Source organism: Cebus imitator, unplaced genomic scaffold (genome assembly GCF_001604975.1).
Source record: "Cebus imitator isolate Cc_AM_T3 unplaced genomic scaffold, Cebus_imitator-1.0 Scaffold408, whole genome shotgun sequence".
Lineage (NCBI taxonomy): Eukaryota > Metazoa > Chordata > Mammalia > Primates > Cebidae > Cebus > Cebus imitator.
In genome coordinates this window covers 1,103,018-1,120,384 of record NW_016107723.1, presented here as the reverse complement: position 1 = coordinate 1,120,384, position 17,367 = coordinate 1,103,018, and the positions used below count along the sequence as shown (strand labels likewise).

General features: G+C 32.9%; 1 protein-coding gene across 1 annotated transcript in view; it reads left to right on the top strand.

Annotated features, from left to right (window-relative positions):
• ST8SIA4 (ST8 alpha-N-acetyl-neuraminide alpha-2,8-sialyltransferase 4) overlaps nt 1–17,367 on the top strand; it is an 87,264-nt gene that overhangs the window by 39,711 nt on the left and 30,186 nt on the right. Inside the window, exon 4 of the mRNA XM_017509160.2 lies at nt 4,272–4,565. Coding sequence (XP_017364649.1) covers nt 4,272–4,565 — 294 coding nt within the window. The remainder of the gene's footprint in view (nt 1–4,271; nt 4,566–17,367) is intronic.

The following is a 17,367-nucleotide window of genomic DNA, read 5'->3' as shown; positions in this document are numbered from 1 at the left end:
AACCTTAGTTTCTCATCAAAAGTGGAGTTAATACTACTTTTTACCTCAAAGCAAAATGATTGCTTTCAGGTCTATGTGGAGCCCACAACCTTCATGACAGGAAAGTCAAAGAGACTGACAGGCTGCATATGCCAGCTTTCCCCAGAAATGTTGAGAAAGTAATCACAAAATCTAAAAAAAGACAGCTAAAAGATTTTTGTCGCTGTTCCATTTGCTCCTCAAGCTGAGAAGCAAGATGGGAACGGACAGGATCAACAAGCTTCCTCGAGGGGCATAAAAGAGAAGACATTTGCTCCTATTTCACAGTGGATTGACAAAGGTGTTTCCATAGATAATAATGTTTTGGCTGAGGGATGTCAACACAGGAAGCAACGCAGTGGGATTGGCCAAAGAAGAAAAAGGATGACAATTATGTATTTGGAATTTGTCTGAATATCAACAAAGGCAGGAAAAATTGGGTCTATAACATACCTACAATTGTTTTATTCTTATTTAATCTGCTGTGTGTGAAAGGATGTAAGTGACAACCCCCAATTGTCACAGAAAACCGTGTTTTACTTCAATATCTTGGATGATGAGTCCTATATCTAGCACAGATATATACATCATAAAATTAAAAAACATTTAGCTAAGTGAATGAGAATTAACCTATTGATATTACTTATAATATCTGTCAAAATACATTTTGGACAGACTATGTCATTGTTAAATAACATAAGTAGTTAAAAAGCTGGAAAAAGATTTCTGAACTTCTAGAGTAGTGTTTGTAAAACAAACTCTCAATAAATGCCTGTTGAGTAAATGAAAGTGGGATCTCTTAGTTGCATATATTGTTGAACTATAATTTAAGGGGAATACAGAAAATAATGGCCAACCCAAGAGATATTTTTTGCTAAGAAATTCTGTAATCTTGCGGTGTTCGTACATGAAATAAACATTTATTCCCTATGAATTCTAAATTAAGTATCTTATATAGGTTTTAAATTAACATGAAAGTACCTTCAATTCTGCATATAGGGATGAGAAGCCATCATATGCAGTGTGAAATTATTGAAGAAAATTCAGAGGCCTAGAATACAGTGGAGCTAGCTGCATTCCTATATGTGTTTAATAAAGATTGTAGAATAAACACAAATAGGTTGAGAACTGGAAAGTTTAGAGTAAATAAAGAATTCTGTTAATACAGCTAATTCTGTGAATATGTTTTCCACATGTCAAAAGTAAAATGTGCAAAAAAAATTTAATTTGGCTAAAGATAATATTGTTTGACTCTATTAAATATTTATATGCACTCAGCAGTTTTGATTCACAAAAAATCCACAAATTTAAAACTGACCATTCCTCTATTTTATGAGATTAAGAATAACACGAGTATCGTGTATTACTCATAAATACTTGAGATACATTCTGGCTAATTTTGAATATTATAATCTCTAAGGAATTTTTTTTAAAAAGATGAAACTTTGTGATTGCAAATACATTCATAATCTTGCTCAATCAGCAGTTTTGCTGCTAGTAATGTTCAGATCCTCACAACAAGTCTACTGAATTGCAGGAGTGCAACATAGCTTATTGGTTATTTTTTTATTTTTTAACACTTTCTTTTAAATATGTGGCATTCAGCTAATTATATGACTAAAAATCTGACTCAACCGCAGAGTCATTAATTTACCAGCAACATGTGGACATGGTATTACTCTTCTTTCCAGGGAAAATGTATATGTCGTCTTCCCAGGAAAATGAACAAGCTGGACTCCTAAAGCCAGAAAGGGTTATATTTTATGAAGTGTCTTCTGTCTTACTATTTTCAGTAGCTAAGTTACTATCCCTGACAAAGTCTGATTGGGCTCTGCTCTGATCCTCAAGACTCTGCAGGTGGATTTGTTATTCTGTGATCTCCAGTCACTCTTTCAGTTAGCACCATAATTATTTAGCATTTATTAATTAAATAAAATATGTTGGTTTGTTTCCTAGCTCAATATTATTCTCCAGGAATATTCTTATTCCATTAGCTCCCTTTTACTTTCAACATGGAAAGCATTCATCTTTCAGCCTTCAGCTTTAATTGATGAGCATCTTACCACCACTCGAGAGATTCATGGCCAGAAAATCAAGAGTGGGTATTGGCAAATATGGATATGGGGAGGGGCGTTTAAATATGTGGCAAGAAACAGTACAGAGTAACTGAGTGATATTTTTTCCTGAAGGGATAATTCAACAGAATGTATCATTTTTATTACCTTTAATTGGGTTGGTTTTTATAGTGAAAATAAAGTATAAACCTTCTTTTTCTACAATGGGAATTCTCTAAAAAGAAATTACCAAGGATTTGTTGTAATGGAAAAATATATCCAAAGCCATTGCCCCAACAGGAACATGTTAACTGCAATGGTACAAGTGTTCTCTCCACTTTACCAAAAGAAATGTTAGTAATAATGATGTCCAGAAGACACTTTCCCCACAGTATCCAAATTCAAGTTACAATTAGCTTCCTTAGAATTTTAGATTACTTTTAATATTTGCATAGAGCCCATTTTAGAATGATCAAGGTCTTGATCTGTCATGAGTTCCACAAGAAGATGTTCACTTTGACAAGTATTCACAGGCAGCAAATCTTTTTCTGGGTTGTCCTGTTTGTAATATTCTTACCATAATGAGAATGAATAATATCTAATCATAATTAGTGCTATGAACCATGAGTAGAAACAAATAAATACTCTGTCATATAACATAGTGGGTATAATTAAAGATACCTAAATTGAAAATATGATAATCTTTAATCTGTACTTTCTAAATAATATTATTGTGTTAATGTTTTTCGCTCAGTAGCTCACCCTAGATAACATAGAGTTTGAGATGAAGTATATTTGTTGTTATAGCTAAATATCGTCAGAGATCTAGGAAGTAATAAGATATATTAATTAACAGAGATAAGGAATGATATATAGGACAGTATTTTTAACTTCAGAACACATTTTACTTTTTAATTAAAATGTAATTTGTTTAATAATTTAATGTGACAAAATACACAATGAAGAGAAATCTAGGGAACTTTCATAATGTAGCCAAACAGGCAAAAATGCAGAAAAAGAAAATCTATGTATCTTCCCTTCCCTTGAAATGTTGATGAAAGTATTAAAAATAGTTTCATATTTTCATCAAGGGTTAGATTGAATAGCTTCAAACAACTTTTTCCAATACAGTAAACTCTTGTTCATCAAAGTCTAATTTTTCTTTTATCAACTGATTAAAACCTACCTTTTTAAAAGCAAGTTAAAATAGTTTCTTTAAAAAAAAAAGAAAAAGGCTATTTTTAAAATCAAGTATTGAAAGGTCTATGTGATAGAATCAAAGAAGCATCAGAAATTGATTCAAGACCAAATTCAAGGTGCTTTCCAAAGCTTTCTTCTACTATAAGAATGGAATCAGGTTATATGAATAAAATCAGGCCCAAGCTCTTTTCAAGACCTTATGACTCTAGTGGAGAAAACAGGACAACATATTCTGTTTCTTCTCTACATATACAATTCCCCAGGGATGCATATGTCTGAAAAGGGAAAACAGATATTTTAAGCATGTCCTCAAAATAAACAGAAAGGGTGATATTTGATCTTCTAGTAAGTGCTTTTCAGTATTACTTAAAATCCCAGAAAGTCATATTAAATATGATATCTCCACTTTTCTTATTTTTCTTCTCCATTTAGACCTATAGAAAGCAACTGTAAATATATTTGTGTAAAACACTGTAAGGAATCGCACTTTTCCCCTAACCTCAGAGTATAAGTAAAGCCAACTTTATTTCCTCACACTTACAAAGTTGTTGAAATGACTTAATCTTTACAAGTGGTGCAGATTAGAATGTCCAGTCCAACGTGTTTTACTTACTTATAGGGCAGCATGTGGTTTAAATTGCCTACTGAATGGCAAAAGAACCCTTGGGAATTAACTATCATAAATTCACTGATTACAAATTCATATTGTGTGGTTTTATGAAGATAATAACAAAGGATATTCTTAGACAACAGGTTGAATTCATATAAGTGGCATTTTGGGCCCTGTACTGGGAGTGTACATTTTTGTTGCAAGCAGTATTCCTGCACATGTGGCGGTTTATTGAAAATGTAATCTTATCAAATAGATGATCTTTTGGTTTTCTTTCCATCTAGTTAAAAAAATGCTCATTTCTCATTCTTCTTTTCATGAACACCATTTTACTAGTGAATATTTCTTTTTTTTTTTTTCATTTGTCCCATTAATTTTTTCCTCTTTAGGTGCAATCTAGCTCCTGTGGTGGAGTTTGCTGCAGATGTGGGAACTAAATCAGATTTTATTACCATGAATCCATCAGTTGTACAAAGAGCATTTGGAGGCTTTCGAAATGAGAGTGACAGAGAAAAATTTGTGCATAGACTTTCCATGCTGAATGACAGTGTCCTTTGGATTCCTGCTTTCATGGTTAAAGGAGGAGAGAAGCACGTGGAGTGGGTTAATGCATTAATCCTTAAGAATAAACTGAAAGTGCGAACTGCCTATCCATCACTGAGACTTATTCATGCTGTCAGAGGGTAAGTGACTGGAAAGGACCAGCCTGTCCTTGGCACAGTGGAACACATATAACTAAACATTTTCCCTGGACAGGAAGAAGCTTCAGTAAAATCTCCAAATGGATATATGTTGCCATTATTTTATAATGGTTACTCTATTTACAAACTTGAAAATTGTTTATGTACAATATGATTTTAACTTATCCTCTTTTTTGAAAAAGCAAATTGTTGAACTTAGCACTTATTTATGTCTGCTCATGACAAGACTACTAATTTTTATATTTTTTACACTAAAAAGTAGTAAGAGTTCATAGTAAAATTAATGAGTTTTTGGGTAAAGAACTACAACAGAAGTGCTGAATGGCTAGTGGGCAATATTGTGTAAGCATAAATGTTAGATATATTTAAGGAGCAATTAAGTCCCATCTGTAGCCAAGAGGCCTATAGTGAGAGAGGAGTCTGGCTGAGATAAAAATGTCTTAATGCTTCCCCCCAAAGTCACAGATACTGTTTTAATGAATTAAGCCAGTATTTCCCTTTTATTAAGACAAGCTCGGGAAAAAAAATTAAGATACAAACTCTTTCTTAAAAGTAGAAAATGACTAAAAGATTAAATTCGCTCATGCACACACATAAGCGTATAGAGTAGATAAATCAAAGATGAGCAATTACGTATTTTTACTGGAAGTGTACTGAGTGTCAGATACTGTAGCTACAAAAATGAAGAGCTGATCACTACCTTTAAAAAATGCATAGGCTTTATGGTAGAAAGAGGCATATACAATTCACTAGTGGCATAATAGAGGAATATATTGTCAGAGGTGTATAATTTGTCCCTTAGTTTCACAAAGAAACTTGGAAAGTGGACCAAACATTTGAACTGGACTTTAAAAACAGAATAGCAATTGCCAGGGGTTAAAAGAGAGAGAATGAGAAAACCAAAGAGAAGGAAATGCTGTTGCATTATGAGAGGGTGCCACAGCAAGGAAACGATGAAGTGCATAGTGAAAGTATGGAATAATGGAATCTGTTGTGGAACCCGGAATACAAAGTTGGAAAAGTAACTAGGGATTGATTGACAAGGGAACTGAGTTTATGCTGTATGAGGCACAGTTAGATGTCTAAACTTAAGAACAAATCTTGTAACTGCAGACATTTTACAAGGACAAGAAACTGCTAGAAGCATAAAAACCAATTAGGCTTTTGATTAATTTATTCATAAGATAATAAGGATGTAGGACAGAAGCAGTGGACTTAAGAAGGAAGGGCAAGTTCAGGGGGCCAATTAAATACAATGGTTACAAGTCCTGAAAAAAAAAAAAAAAAACAGGTTTCCAAGCCCAGACTTAAAAATAGTTTCGTGTACTGTAATAAGAACTGGACTAAGGTGTTTTGTTTTGTTCCTGAGATATTTCCTGCAAAGGTTTACCATTTCCTGTTTAGATATCCAGATAGTTTTCTGTATTGTATTATTCTGCACACAATTAAATTGTGTTCTTATAATTAGATCATGGTTATTCAACACACATTCTCTTGGTGTTTGACAGGAAGTTTCAGCAAAATAAGATAAAAATACATATATCTGGAGGATAAGAAACTATATTTTTTAAGTTACAGATATCCCTGGTAATTACAATTTGACTGTTTAAAAAACAATCTTAAGAAAGAGTAACTTTTACAGTGCATTGTGTTAAGAATATGTCTGTTTTTGTCTGGGTATCTGTCTAAGTTACAGATATCCCTAGTAATTACAATTTGACTGTTAAAAAAATTAACAAAGAGTAGCTTTACAGTTCATTGTGTTAAGAATATGTCTGTTTTTGTCTGTTTGGGTATCATCTTATCCTAAAAAATATCTTAAAAAGATAACTTTTCCATCTTACACACACAAACTCTCTCTCTCTCTCTCTCTCTCTCTCTCTCTCTCTCTCTCTCTCTCTCTCTCCAGTGATAGCAGATTAAACTTTAGAAAGAAATACTCTGAAGTAAGTACTTCCTGACTATGGAAAACCAATGAGAAAATTTAAGATTACTCTGAATTAGTATCTTTGTTTCCTAGATTTTGGTTTATATTTCTCAATCCAATACCAAAGCCAAAGCATGAAATAAAAGGAGTGACTGTAATAGTGCATTTTCAGTTAGTTAGAATCCGGGTAGTATTATATATGACTAACAGTGAATACACATGGGTTTTTACAGATATTTTAAATTGCAGAAAATTTTAGTAATTTAACAAGACTTGTATGTTTTGTCCTATTCACTTTTATTTTATAACCATTATAAATGTAAACTACTTCACTACTTCCTAAGCATTTTATTCCAAAGAGCAACAAGGCCCAACTTCTGACCACTGGTGAAAGGAATGGTATGCTTTCTTTAGTACTGTCAGTTAGATATATATGCTAAACTGATTTTGAATTCTGTAGAAATAACTTACCTCTCCATCTTCCTCCTCATACCTCTACATATACCCCTTTAAAGTGTCAAGATATCAAGTTCTAAAGCGTGGCCAATGATAATAAAAGTAGCTCTAGAGAGGCTTGCCACCCTTTACACAGAATGGAAATTCATACAGGTGGTATGTGCGAAAGGAAACTTCATTTATGGATTTTATTGAAACTAACACATTGATGCATGCAATATAGAATTTTGACATCATGTATGTTCTTGCTGCTGGAACTCTAAATGAAAATAAGGAAGTGTGAGCACTGATGAAACAAAAATAATTTATGTGATCTAAAAGCAAGGGCAAGCTCCCCAAAGAATTATTCTTTAAGTAACTGTTTTACATCTCCTTTGACTTACCTCTCTGAAACCCCGTGATTAATACAGTTCAGCAAAATAAGATGTTTCATATCCTCTGTTGATTACTGGAGTTTGTTGACTCATATACGGTTAAAACATCCAAGACACAGATTTTACGGTAGGTATAATCATAATGTTAAAATGTGAAGGCTCTTCCAAGTACTGCAATTACAAATAGAAAGTTTAAGTGATTTGAAAAACAAGATTCCTGAACACAATGAGGATCAATTAGATAGTTTTCATACGGTCAGACTTCATTACTTAAATATCTTCCCCTCTAAAAATTGTTATTCCTTACAAACTTTAAAACTCTATTTAATTTTGGATTTTTTAAAAAGCTCTAAAAATGAAACCACCAGTCAAAAAATTCAAATACTCTTAGGTATTGCTTTAATGTATTGTCATTCTTCTGAAACCATATTCAGTGAAACAGAAGAAAAAAATATACAGGTTGATTCATAGTTTAAAAAAATATTGCAAAATAGTAAAAGAGTAATGGTAACAAATCAAATACACAATGTGGGATTGCCACTTTTTTGTTGGTATTTTTTCAGAAGCCCCACATGGTCTGCATTTTTCAAATTATCATTTTGTATTTTTTTAAATAAAGAATGGAGCAATTTTTGGCCCTGTGCAGTGGCTCATGCCTGTAATCCCAACACTTTGGGAGGCCAAGCCTGGGTGGATCACCTGAAGTCAGGAGTTCGAGACCAGCCTGGCCCACATGGCGAAACCCCGCCTCTACTAAAAATACAAAAATTAGCCAGGTGTGGTGTGCACACCTGTAGTCCCTGCTACTTGAGAGGCTGAGGCAGGAGAATCACTTGAACCCAGAGAAGCTGAGGTTGCTGTGACCCGAATTTGTTTTTAGTAATTTCATTTCCTGTTTGGTAAATTGGTAGTTTTACATTATTACTTTTAGTGACTAAATAACTTTTGAATTATTTTCTCACTCATAACATAATAGTATAATTCATTTACATACTTTATATGCAGTGTCTTTTTTGCTTCATTGTTTTTATTAAATAAAATTACTGTGAACAAGAGGATATCACTTAATGTACCCTCCCAGGGTTCCCAAGGTTTTGCTAGAGCATTGATATTTTTTTTGACATACCTTCCTAAAGTACCTCTGTCCTTACTTTATAGCACCATGACCAATACCATAATTCCTAGCTAAATGTAAGAGGGAAAAATATGTCTTATAGATATAAAATCAAGTTACATATCTAGCTAAATTCTCATCTGGGTAGTTTTCTCTTTGTTGAAAAATGTTTAATGGTTATTAAAAGAGAAAGCACCCATTAGTTGCTTTGGTAGAATATATTTTCTTATTTTTTCTAACAAATAAACAAATTCTATGTTCACACATCGTTGATCAACTTTTCTTCAGTGTTAACACTAGCACAAAAATACTGTTTCTCAGATGTTAGTTGCTGCACTCATTTTTCAGATGTAAAATTCCATTTTAAATTAATGTAAATGTAAACGTCTATATAGAATGTACATGATCTTCTGGAGGCTAACTTCATATGAATGTCATGGGTTTGCAGAAGAATTTGAATCAAGTCAGGCTCCCAATAGTCTTTAGCAAAACTGTAGGCTAAAATACTTCATCAGTAGATCTCAGGAAATTGAGTTTATTAGTCATTCAAATAGATTGTTTTGGCGCATTCAATCAACTCAAGTCACATAAGGAAAAGCAATTTTAAAAACAACTTTGTAAAGAGAAATTCACTCTAAGTGCTTTCTGAAAATGGCTTACTTGTTTTAAAATTAGTCTTATGCTAAAAATATTTCCATATGGTTTCTATTTTGACCTATGAGCAACACAGCTGTAATATTTCCTGACAAAACATAAGTCCTAGTTTAATGTTTTTGAGAAGCTAGACACTACGTATTAGGTATTTTAAACCAAAGGAGATTTCCATGAAAGAATATTTATTTCCTTACTGGTGGATTCTGATATGCACACTTCTGGAACTTCAGTGTTTCCTGATATTTTAATCTGGTTACCCTTCAGTCACAGTGTTTTTTCCTATCAGGTCCCATTATTCATAATGCATTGTGGAATGTGGAAATGTAAATAGTTTATATCTGAGAAGATATTCACAATTGTGTGGCTCGAACTAGAAAACAGCTGTCATTCTGCCCCTAACCAATATGCTTCCCAGTTCTGGTTATCTCTCATTGAAACTAAAAGGCTTTCCAAAACATCTAGAATTTCTTTGGAAGAGTAGTTAAGCTTTGTTTCAATTGGGCATTATTCCCCACTCTTGTTCCTTTCGGTAGTATGACCTTGGTTCCTGCTCTCTGTATTCTCTTCTCAAGGGATGTATTTCTCTTTTAGAACATTCTTCAAAATATATGACTCTTGTTTATTTTTAACTCTGTAGGTTTATTTTAAATTTTCTAATAGCAGTGATTGACTTATTCATCTCTAGAACTAATAAGAAGCATGCATTTCCAGTACATGTTATGGTGGATGTCGGGGCACATGTGCAAAGGGTTGGGCAAAAAAAAAAAAAAGGACAAAGTTGTGCTGAAGTTAGACATTGCAATTTGGTTCAATTAGTTCTCTAGAGCAATCCAAATAAGCACGGAACCAAGTGGAATTGAGGAAGAGACTCAATCTCAGTAGCACTAGAAATTATTTTCACCAGGCAGTATTCTGGTGAATAAGAGGGAAACTTTCAAGAAGGAACTGTTGAATTCCAAATAGTGAGGACTTAACCTCGATAGTTTCTCTTCCTGCAATTTATTATTAATCAAAGTATATATCGACTTGTGCCCTGAGTCTACTAAACTGTGAAATTAATGCTTACTAAATTTTACCTGCCTATGGTGTTGCTAGGATAAACATAAAAGAGCAAGTTCTGATATGAAAAGTAGATGAATCTTAATAATGGGGCATAACAAATGGGAGCATCCAGTCTGACCATCTGTAAATGTATCCTGGCCACCTGTGAAAAGTACCCTAGATCTATAATTTAGTAACTTAGGTATTATCTTTGAAAATCTATATAAAGATATCAAGCCATTAATTTTTAATATTAATTTATTATGGTGCTCTCTAGAGGAAAAATCGTTATTAAACACATTTTAGCCAGGCAAATAATCTTCATTATTTTATAAATTCTAAGACTGAAATTTCATAATCAGAAAAAAGCACTATACTGCTATATTCACAAACTACAGGGAAAACTCAAAAATTTGTTCTATTGCCTTTCACTTTCAAGATTCAGTCTTTTAATGACAGAAAGTGCACAAATAACATAAGAAATCAGAATTTTCTTGTTTCTCTGACTTTTCAGAAGAAAAGAACATTGATCAATATGCAAAATATATGCTGAGTTAATTTGCATTAAACTATTCTAATTTAAATCAAGATGACTGGTCAATTACTACATTCAGAGATTTCTTATGTACAGTAAAATATTTAATATATTTTAATTAATTATTAAATATTAAATAGTTGGGAATTTAAAGTAAAATACAAATCTAAAATTTTAGACAGTGAACATGACTAGCTACTTCTGAGTTTGTTGAGAAAAGTTACTGAATCAAGTTTCCCACAAATCTTTGAAAATGTTACAGGTCCTTATCTTCTTAAAATGATACAAGCATAATTTAGCTTCAGTGTAATAGTTTAGATCAGGTCTTTTGTTTCTATGTGATTGATCATGGTCAACTAACTCTAGTTTCTCATGTGGTTGATCATATAGTCACAGCCTCAGGTCACAACTTCCAAATTGTGGCTATAGCTATTTGCCAAGCTAGCTCAACATACAAACAATAAGTTAGAGAACAAGGCAAAAGATTTGGGGCTTGACCGCTAGAATTGCCATGTAAGAAACAAGATACTAATACATTCTGCCAACCTTTTTAGAGACCAGTGTGCCACACCAGATTCCTATTGGCAAGAGATCAAAGAAAGATTAATTTCTGCTTCTCCTTTTTCTCTTTGCTCTAAAACCTTACCCCCAAAATCATTTAAAAATCTGGATGAATAAACATATTGTAGCAGAATAAGTTTAAAGACTTTAGCTATAAAAATATTTTTAAAGTGACTTTAACAATCTTTTCAGATATTTGATTTCATAAAGCCAAGTATTGGAGCCACATTCATCAGAGGCAAGCTGGAAGCTTTGTTTCTTACAGTTTCCAGTTTGAGCCTAACACCTATGACTGACTTCTCAGAAATAATGCATTTACTTTTTCACATTCCATGGATGAAATAAGTCAAAAAGAATGTTCATACCTACAAGAGAAGAATCACAGATTAGAACCCTAGTGAAGACCAGTATTCAGCGCAGGAAGTAAAATCAAATTGTAGTGGCCTGAGTCTGATAACTGGCAGGCTTCCCTCATCAATGTGCATCTCAAATAGCCAGGGTTATTCTGTGCTCCTCACTACTCTGTTGAATAAGATTTCTTGTTTATGCGTTAGTAGGTGAATGCACTCTCCCTTCAAGATAGAACTTTTATGATTGAGCATGGTTTTCTGAAGATTATATTTAAATATCATACCTGGTGGTTGATATATGTGGGAAATGTTCAATAGTTTCTTTTCAGATCAATCAAATCACATTATATAAGATGCAAATTCTTACGCAACTATTTCCTCTAGATAATCTTATGTTGGGACTGTCACCTGAGGGGCATAAGTAAAAGCAAAATCATAAAGTATTTCCTCAGTTCTTAAGGAAGGATACTTGCAATCATATCTTAAGAGCTCTGGTCCTCTAGGATAAAATTCTGCCTATTTGTAGGCAAATTAGGGAACCATCTAGATGGTACCATTTTTGTACATTACATGAAGAATTCCTATTCCTCTTAAGCCCTTACTTCAGTATAACTTGAAAGGATTTAAGTCTCAGTGAACACCACCTAAACTTCAAATATTGGAGACAGATAATAAAATGCTTAAATACCAAGTAAGGTGCAAATAACTGACAGCTAATTCATTCTTAAGGGCAAATAAGTTGCTGAGATTAAAAGAAGTGATTTATAGTGACCCTATGAGCATACTTCAGGAATTTGCAGAGCAAGAAGTGGAAACTATGCAGGACCAGCAGTACGGCTGACTTCCATTCCTCGTGATAATGCATACACTGCATCTTCATTCAGGTAGATCATGGTTAGGCATCATAATTAAGCTCAGTAACAAAAAAGTTGTAGATGACAAATCATTGCTCTATATTGTGTAAATGCCTGCTGCTTTTTTAATTATTATTTTTACATGAGTTTTTAACACCAGGTTTCATTTCTTCAGCATTTATATTGTTTAGCTGTATCCTCTGGTTAAGTTTTCCTGGTGAGAAAACAAGTCGAATGCTAGCATTTTAAGAACTCAGTTACAAACACTCAATTCTTACCTGCTTCCACTTTTATCCCCCAAACCATCTTCCAGTGACCATGTTGATAGCTGAATGGAGTATGTTGCAGAGGGAGATTGTGCTGACAGTTGCTTCCATATTTCTAACTAAGAATAAACTGATTTTGTTTCAGACAGTATAAAGATTCATTGCCAACATCAAGTTATTTTCATAATGAAAGTATGGTCTATATTGCTTGTCCCATTCTCTAATTAGTCATTTAAAGTATATTCCTGAAGAAAATATTGCCCTTTGATGTCACTCCTGAGATAGTAAAATCAGCAGAAAACTATTGTTCTTGTATAATATAAACAAAATAATAAAGGGACGACATAATAAAGTAATTAGGAATTCTTAGGTACATAGCTTATATGGATTTCCCTTAATAAATTATTGGCCTTTGTAATAGGAGATTCCTTGGCCTTTATAAAAATTTCAGCAAACTTTGCCAATATTCATTAGGCTGTAGCATCAAGCAACTGAGTTCAGCTTTAGAGTTTCCTTGTTTTAGAAACTCAACAATATTTGCACCAGTTACCAACTTGGATAAAATTAAATAGCTGAAAGAATCATGTTACAACTGGATGTATCTTAACATAATCTAGCATGGCACGGATTCTACTTTACACTATTAATATATTTGATAATGTTATCTAATAGAAACTAACTTTTTTTCTTTTCACCAATGAATCATAATTAAAGTAAAATCATTACTTGCAGCTAAAGGTCTGATTACTCATTTTATTCAAATGATGATCTTATTCCTCTCAATAGAATTCAGTGAGCTTTTTGCAAAGACTATTTTATAGGCACATATAAAATCTTTATAATATGGCTAGCTAATCTTACATGAAAATATGTTTCTCAAAATAATGCTTGAGAAAATTGTATAGTCATTATAAATGTTAATAGTCCCTATCTGAAAATAATAAAAATTGAGGACCGTGTTGGAGTGGGATATGGGCACTTTATCAAAATTTTCACCTTTGTTTCTACTTCTTAATAGTCAATATATTTAACTTGATACTTTTTGGAATCCATCTGTCCTACAGTCAAATAATCCTTCAGCAGGCCTCCATTAATAAAATTCACTACCAGGAAGAATCAATGCTGCTAAAATTTTATAGTTTACTCAGCTCACAAATACTTCCTCTCTTTCTGTTTTCTCTGGAACAGATGCATACAACAGAATTGCTGTCAGTTTCAAAATTAAAAAGCTAATTATTTTATGAGAAATTACACAGAATATATAAATACAAGTATTTTAGTAATGTACAAAGTGTGAATTCCTATCAGAATGAACAAAAAGTGAAATACAGATATTTTTCATTAAAAAGTTTCTATTGAAGTAGCAAAGCATTTGAAATCACATAATTTCACAACATTTTAAAAATATGAATAGAAGTGTTCCTGCTATATCACATTCATTCCTTCCATAAACATCTATTAAGTGCTATACTGGGTAGGTCTGAAGCTGCAAAGAAGAAAACAAAGCAGGGGCTTCCTGAAGCCATAAAACCAGCTTGGTAACCAAGAGGTTTACGTAGGGAAGTGACAAGGTAGTTTAGGAATGCAAGATCAAGGGATTTGGCAAATGCTTGGAATACCTCTGGTGAATGGGATGTGTGATTTGTCACTGTTTAGAGATTCACAGAAGAGATTCCAAATAGTATTAAAGATCAGCTAAAAGTATAGACAATGAATTTACGGTTATGCCCCCCCACAAATTTTGTCAGAACTGTGTTACCAGTGGGGGTGTCTAGGTTCTTGGTGTCTTGAACAAATAATTGGACAAAATTGGACAAAACATGCAAACAAAGCAAGGAATGAATGAAGCAACAAAAGCAGTGATTTACTGTAAATGAAAGTACACTCCACAGGACAAGCAGGCACAAGCATAAGGACTCAAGAACCAGGTTACAAAATTTTCTGGGGTTTAAATATCCCCCAGAGGTTTCCATTGGTTACTTGGTGTACACCCTATGTAAATGGAGAGGATATTTCTTGTCATCACTGAAGTGTTTACATTTGATTTAGTTTTAAGAGCTTAGAGTGAATTGGCCTTATGTTCTCTGCCTCCAGATCTTCTGCATCAGCTATATACTGCGTAATTGTCCTTTTTTGAAAGAACTAAACATAATGACTCCAAAACCTATGGCTTGAATAAAAATTTGTATTAATCCCAATTTACAAAAGTTCCAGTTTACAAAAAGCATCAGGTTCTCGACCATAATTTTACATACTAAACTTTATTCTAGAGGATCATGGAAGACAATAAGAGTAAAGAGCTATGATGCAACTATTGAAATCAGTAACCTGTTTAGAAATTATCTAACATGACAACAAAAATATGTTCCCAATAGACTTATGAACCTCTCTTCTTTCTCCATCATGATATACAATAGTTTTGGCATTGCCCTTATTCTGTTTTTCTCATTTAACTTGGTGTGCACAGGAAATAAGTTTTTGGATGCTTCACTGTGACACTGAGGGTGATAATGAGGAGGCATAGTGTGATTGCAAATGGATTAGGTGGGGGCCAAGGAAAGGGGTACCTACTAAAGAATAAAGCACAAACAATTTGTTTTTTTTTTTTTTTTTTTTAATTATCTTCATTTGTTTTTGGAATATATGTAATAGAAAACTTTGGTGACTATTTTTTTCTTATATCTGTCCATAGAAATATAAGAATATAAGAAATCCATCTGTCTTGTATTCTTAAGTAACCCAGAGACAATAATGTTACAAGAAAGAATCTAGGGTGACTGGAAAAGAGACTGTGGAAGACAAAAAAACTCCTAAAATGTGATGCTACCCAAGCTAGTCAGGAGACCATACAGGCATTCATCTTCCTGTCCAGTAACTTGTGTGTTAAGAAATGACTTTGCCTTATTCAGACATGTGACTCAGGAAGAAATGAACTGCTTTGGGGGAATTTTGCAACTCTCTCAATGTTCTGACCCTTATAATATTTAACTATGATTGGGGATTTTCTAACCAACCTGATGATGATATTAGGGAACATTTTCGTAGCTTGTTTTTTAGTCCAATAGTACAACACATTGAAAATGAGTTTCATTGTATCCTTGAAAATTCCCTAACTTGTACCCTAAAGAAAACTCTAAAATTGCCATGTGTATATGTATGCATATACACACACATATGTATAAACAGATACACAAACACTTATTTCATCAAACAACTGTATTCTCTGCTTTGGGTTTCTTTAAAAATAGCACTACAAATCTCCTTAAAATAAATAAAAAATACTCTAAAATGTTAAAAGAAAAAGGTGAATGGAAATTTTTAAGAACTTGGAGAAAACTAAACACATTTGAAAATTCTCATTTCAGATATTAGACTATATTGCTGTGTCTCACTGAGATGCCAAATAAGATATGACATGGTATAAAAGTTTGGGATCAGTAATAGTTTAAAAAGACGGGATGAATTGAAAATGTTAAAAGTATATATTTTTATTGAAATATATGCATATGTTATATATACTTAATGCTTACATATAGAAAAAATTTTCATGATTTTTTTGGCATAAGCCAGGTAAATTCCTTATTTTATAAAGGAGACTATTGTGGTCCAGAGTCTCATTTGCTCAGGAATACACACGCAGTGACACAGTTAGAGTTGCTGATTCCAGGAGCAGCTCTCTTTACACCAACTTGCTGTAGAACAGTGTAACTTTATAATAGTATGGCAATATTTGTGCCATTTTATCATTTCGTTTTGATGTATGATTTTTGAGTATAATAAAACCTATTGATTTATAGACCCTTGCATGCATTGCCAAAATAATATTCAGAAATGGAGTGCTCTCTCTATATAAGTTATCAAAGATCTTGAGCTGTTTCTGCCTTGTGTTTCCTTGGCAGAGATAAAGGAAGATTATTAGAGGAAACAACTAAATTAACTGTCTTTGTAGCTAAGGATTTAGAGTTCAAACTTTGGACCCAACTTTTTAAATAAATCTAAAATAGAATTTCAATGGTTATTTTTTTCAGTTTTAACAAAGAGAGCACGAATTCTATAGCCGAGTTTTGAAGCATTTCATTAAATTTAAGTTCGTTTATCTGCTCAGGCTTTCAGCTGACATCTGCAGGGCAAAATCAAGATCTTTTCTGGCAAATTGATTGATAGTGTGCCATATTATTTATGAGACTCAAACTATGTATATTTGAAATATTTTAGTTTAAATGAAATTTGAAACAAAATATAAAACCTTGTAATATATATTTCGCCAGAAAACAAGGGAAATTCATATCATAATTAAATACAATTTTTTAGATATTCTTAGTTAACGAAAGGTTATAGAAAAATATTTAAAAGTGTAGGTGTGGTGACTCATGCCTGTAATTCCAACACTTTCAGAGGTCAAAGTAGGAGGATTGCTTGAGGCCAGGAGTTTGAAATCAGACTTGTCAACATAGCAAGCCCTCGTTTCTATAAAAAAGAAAAATGATAATAATGTTCTGTTTTTAGTGCAAATTTTGTCACCATGGTTTAAATAATTTTGTTGGGAAGTTTATAATGTGGATGTCATAGTGTTAGAAACTGAATGCCACCATTTTATGATTTGCTGAAATTACCCAGTAGCAATTATATTTTCTGTTATACATATTTGCTAG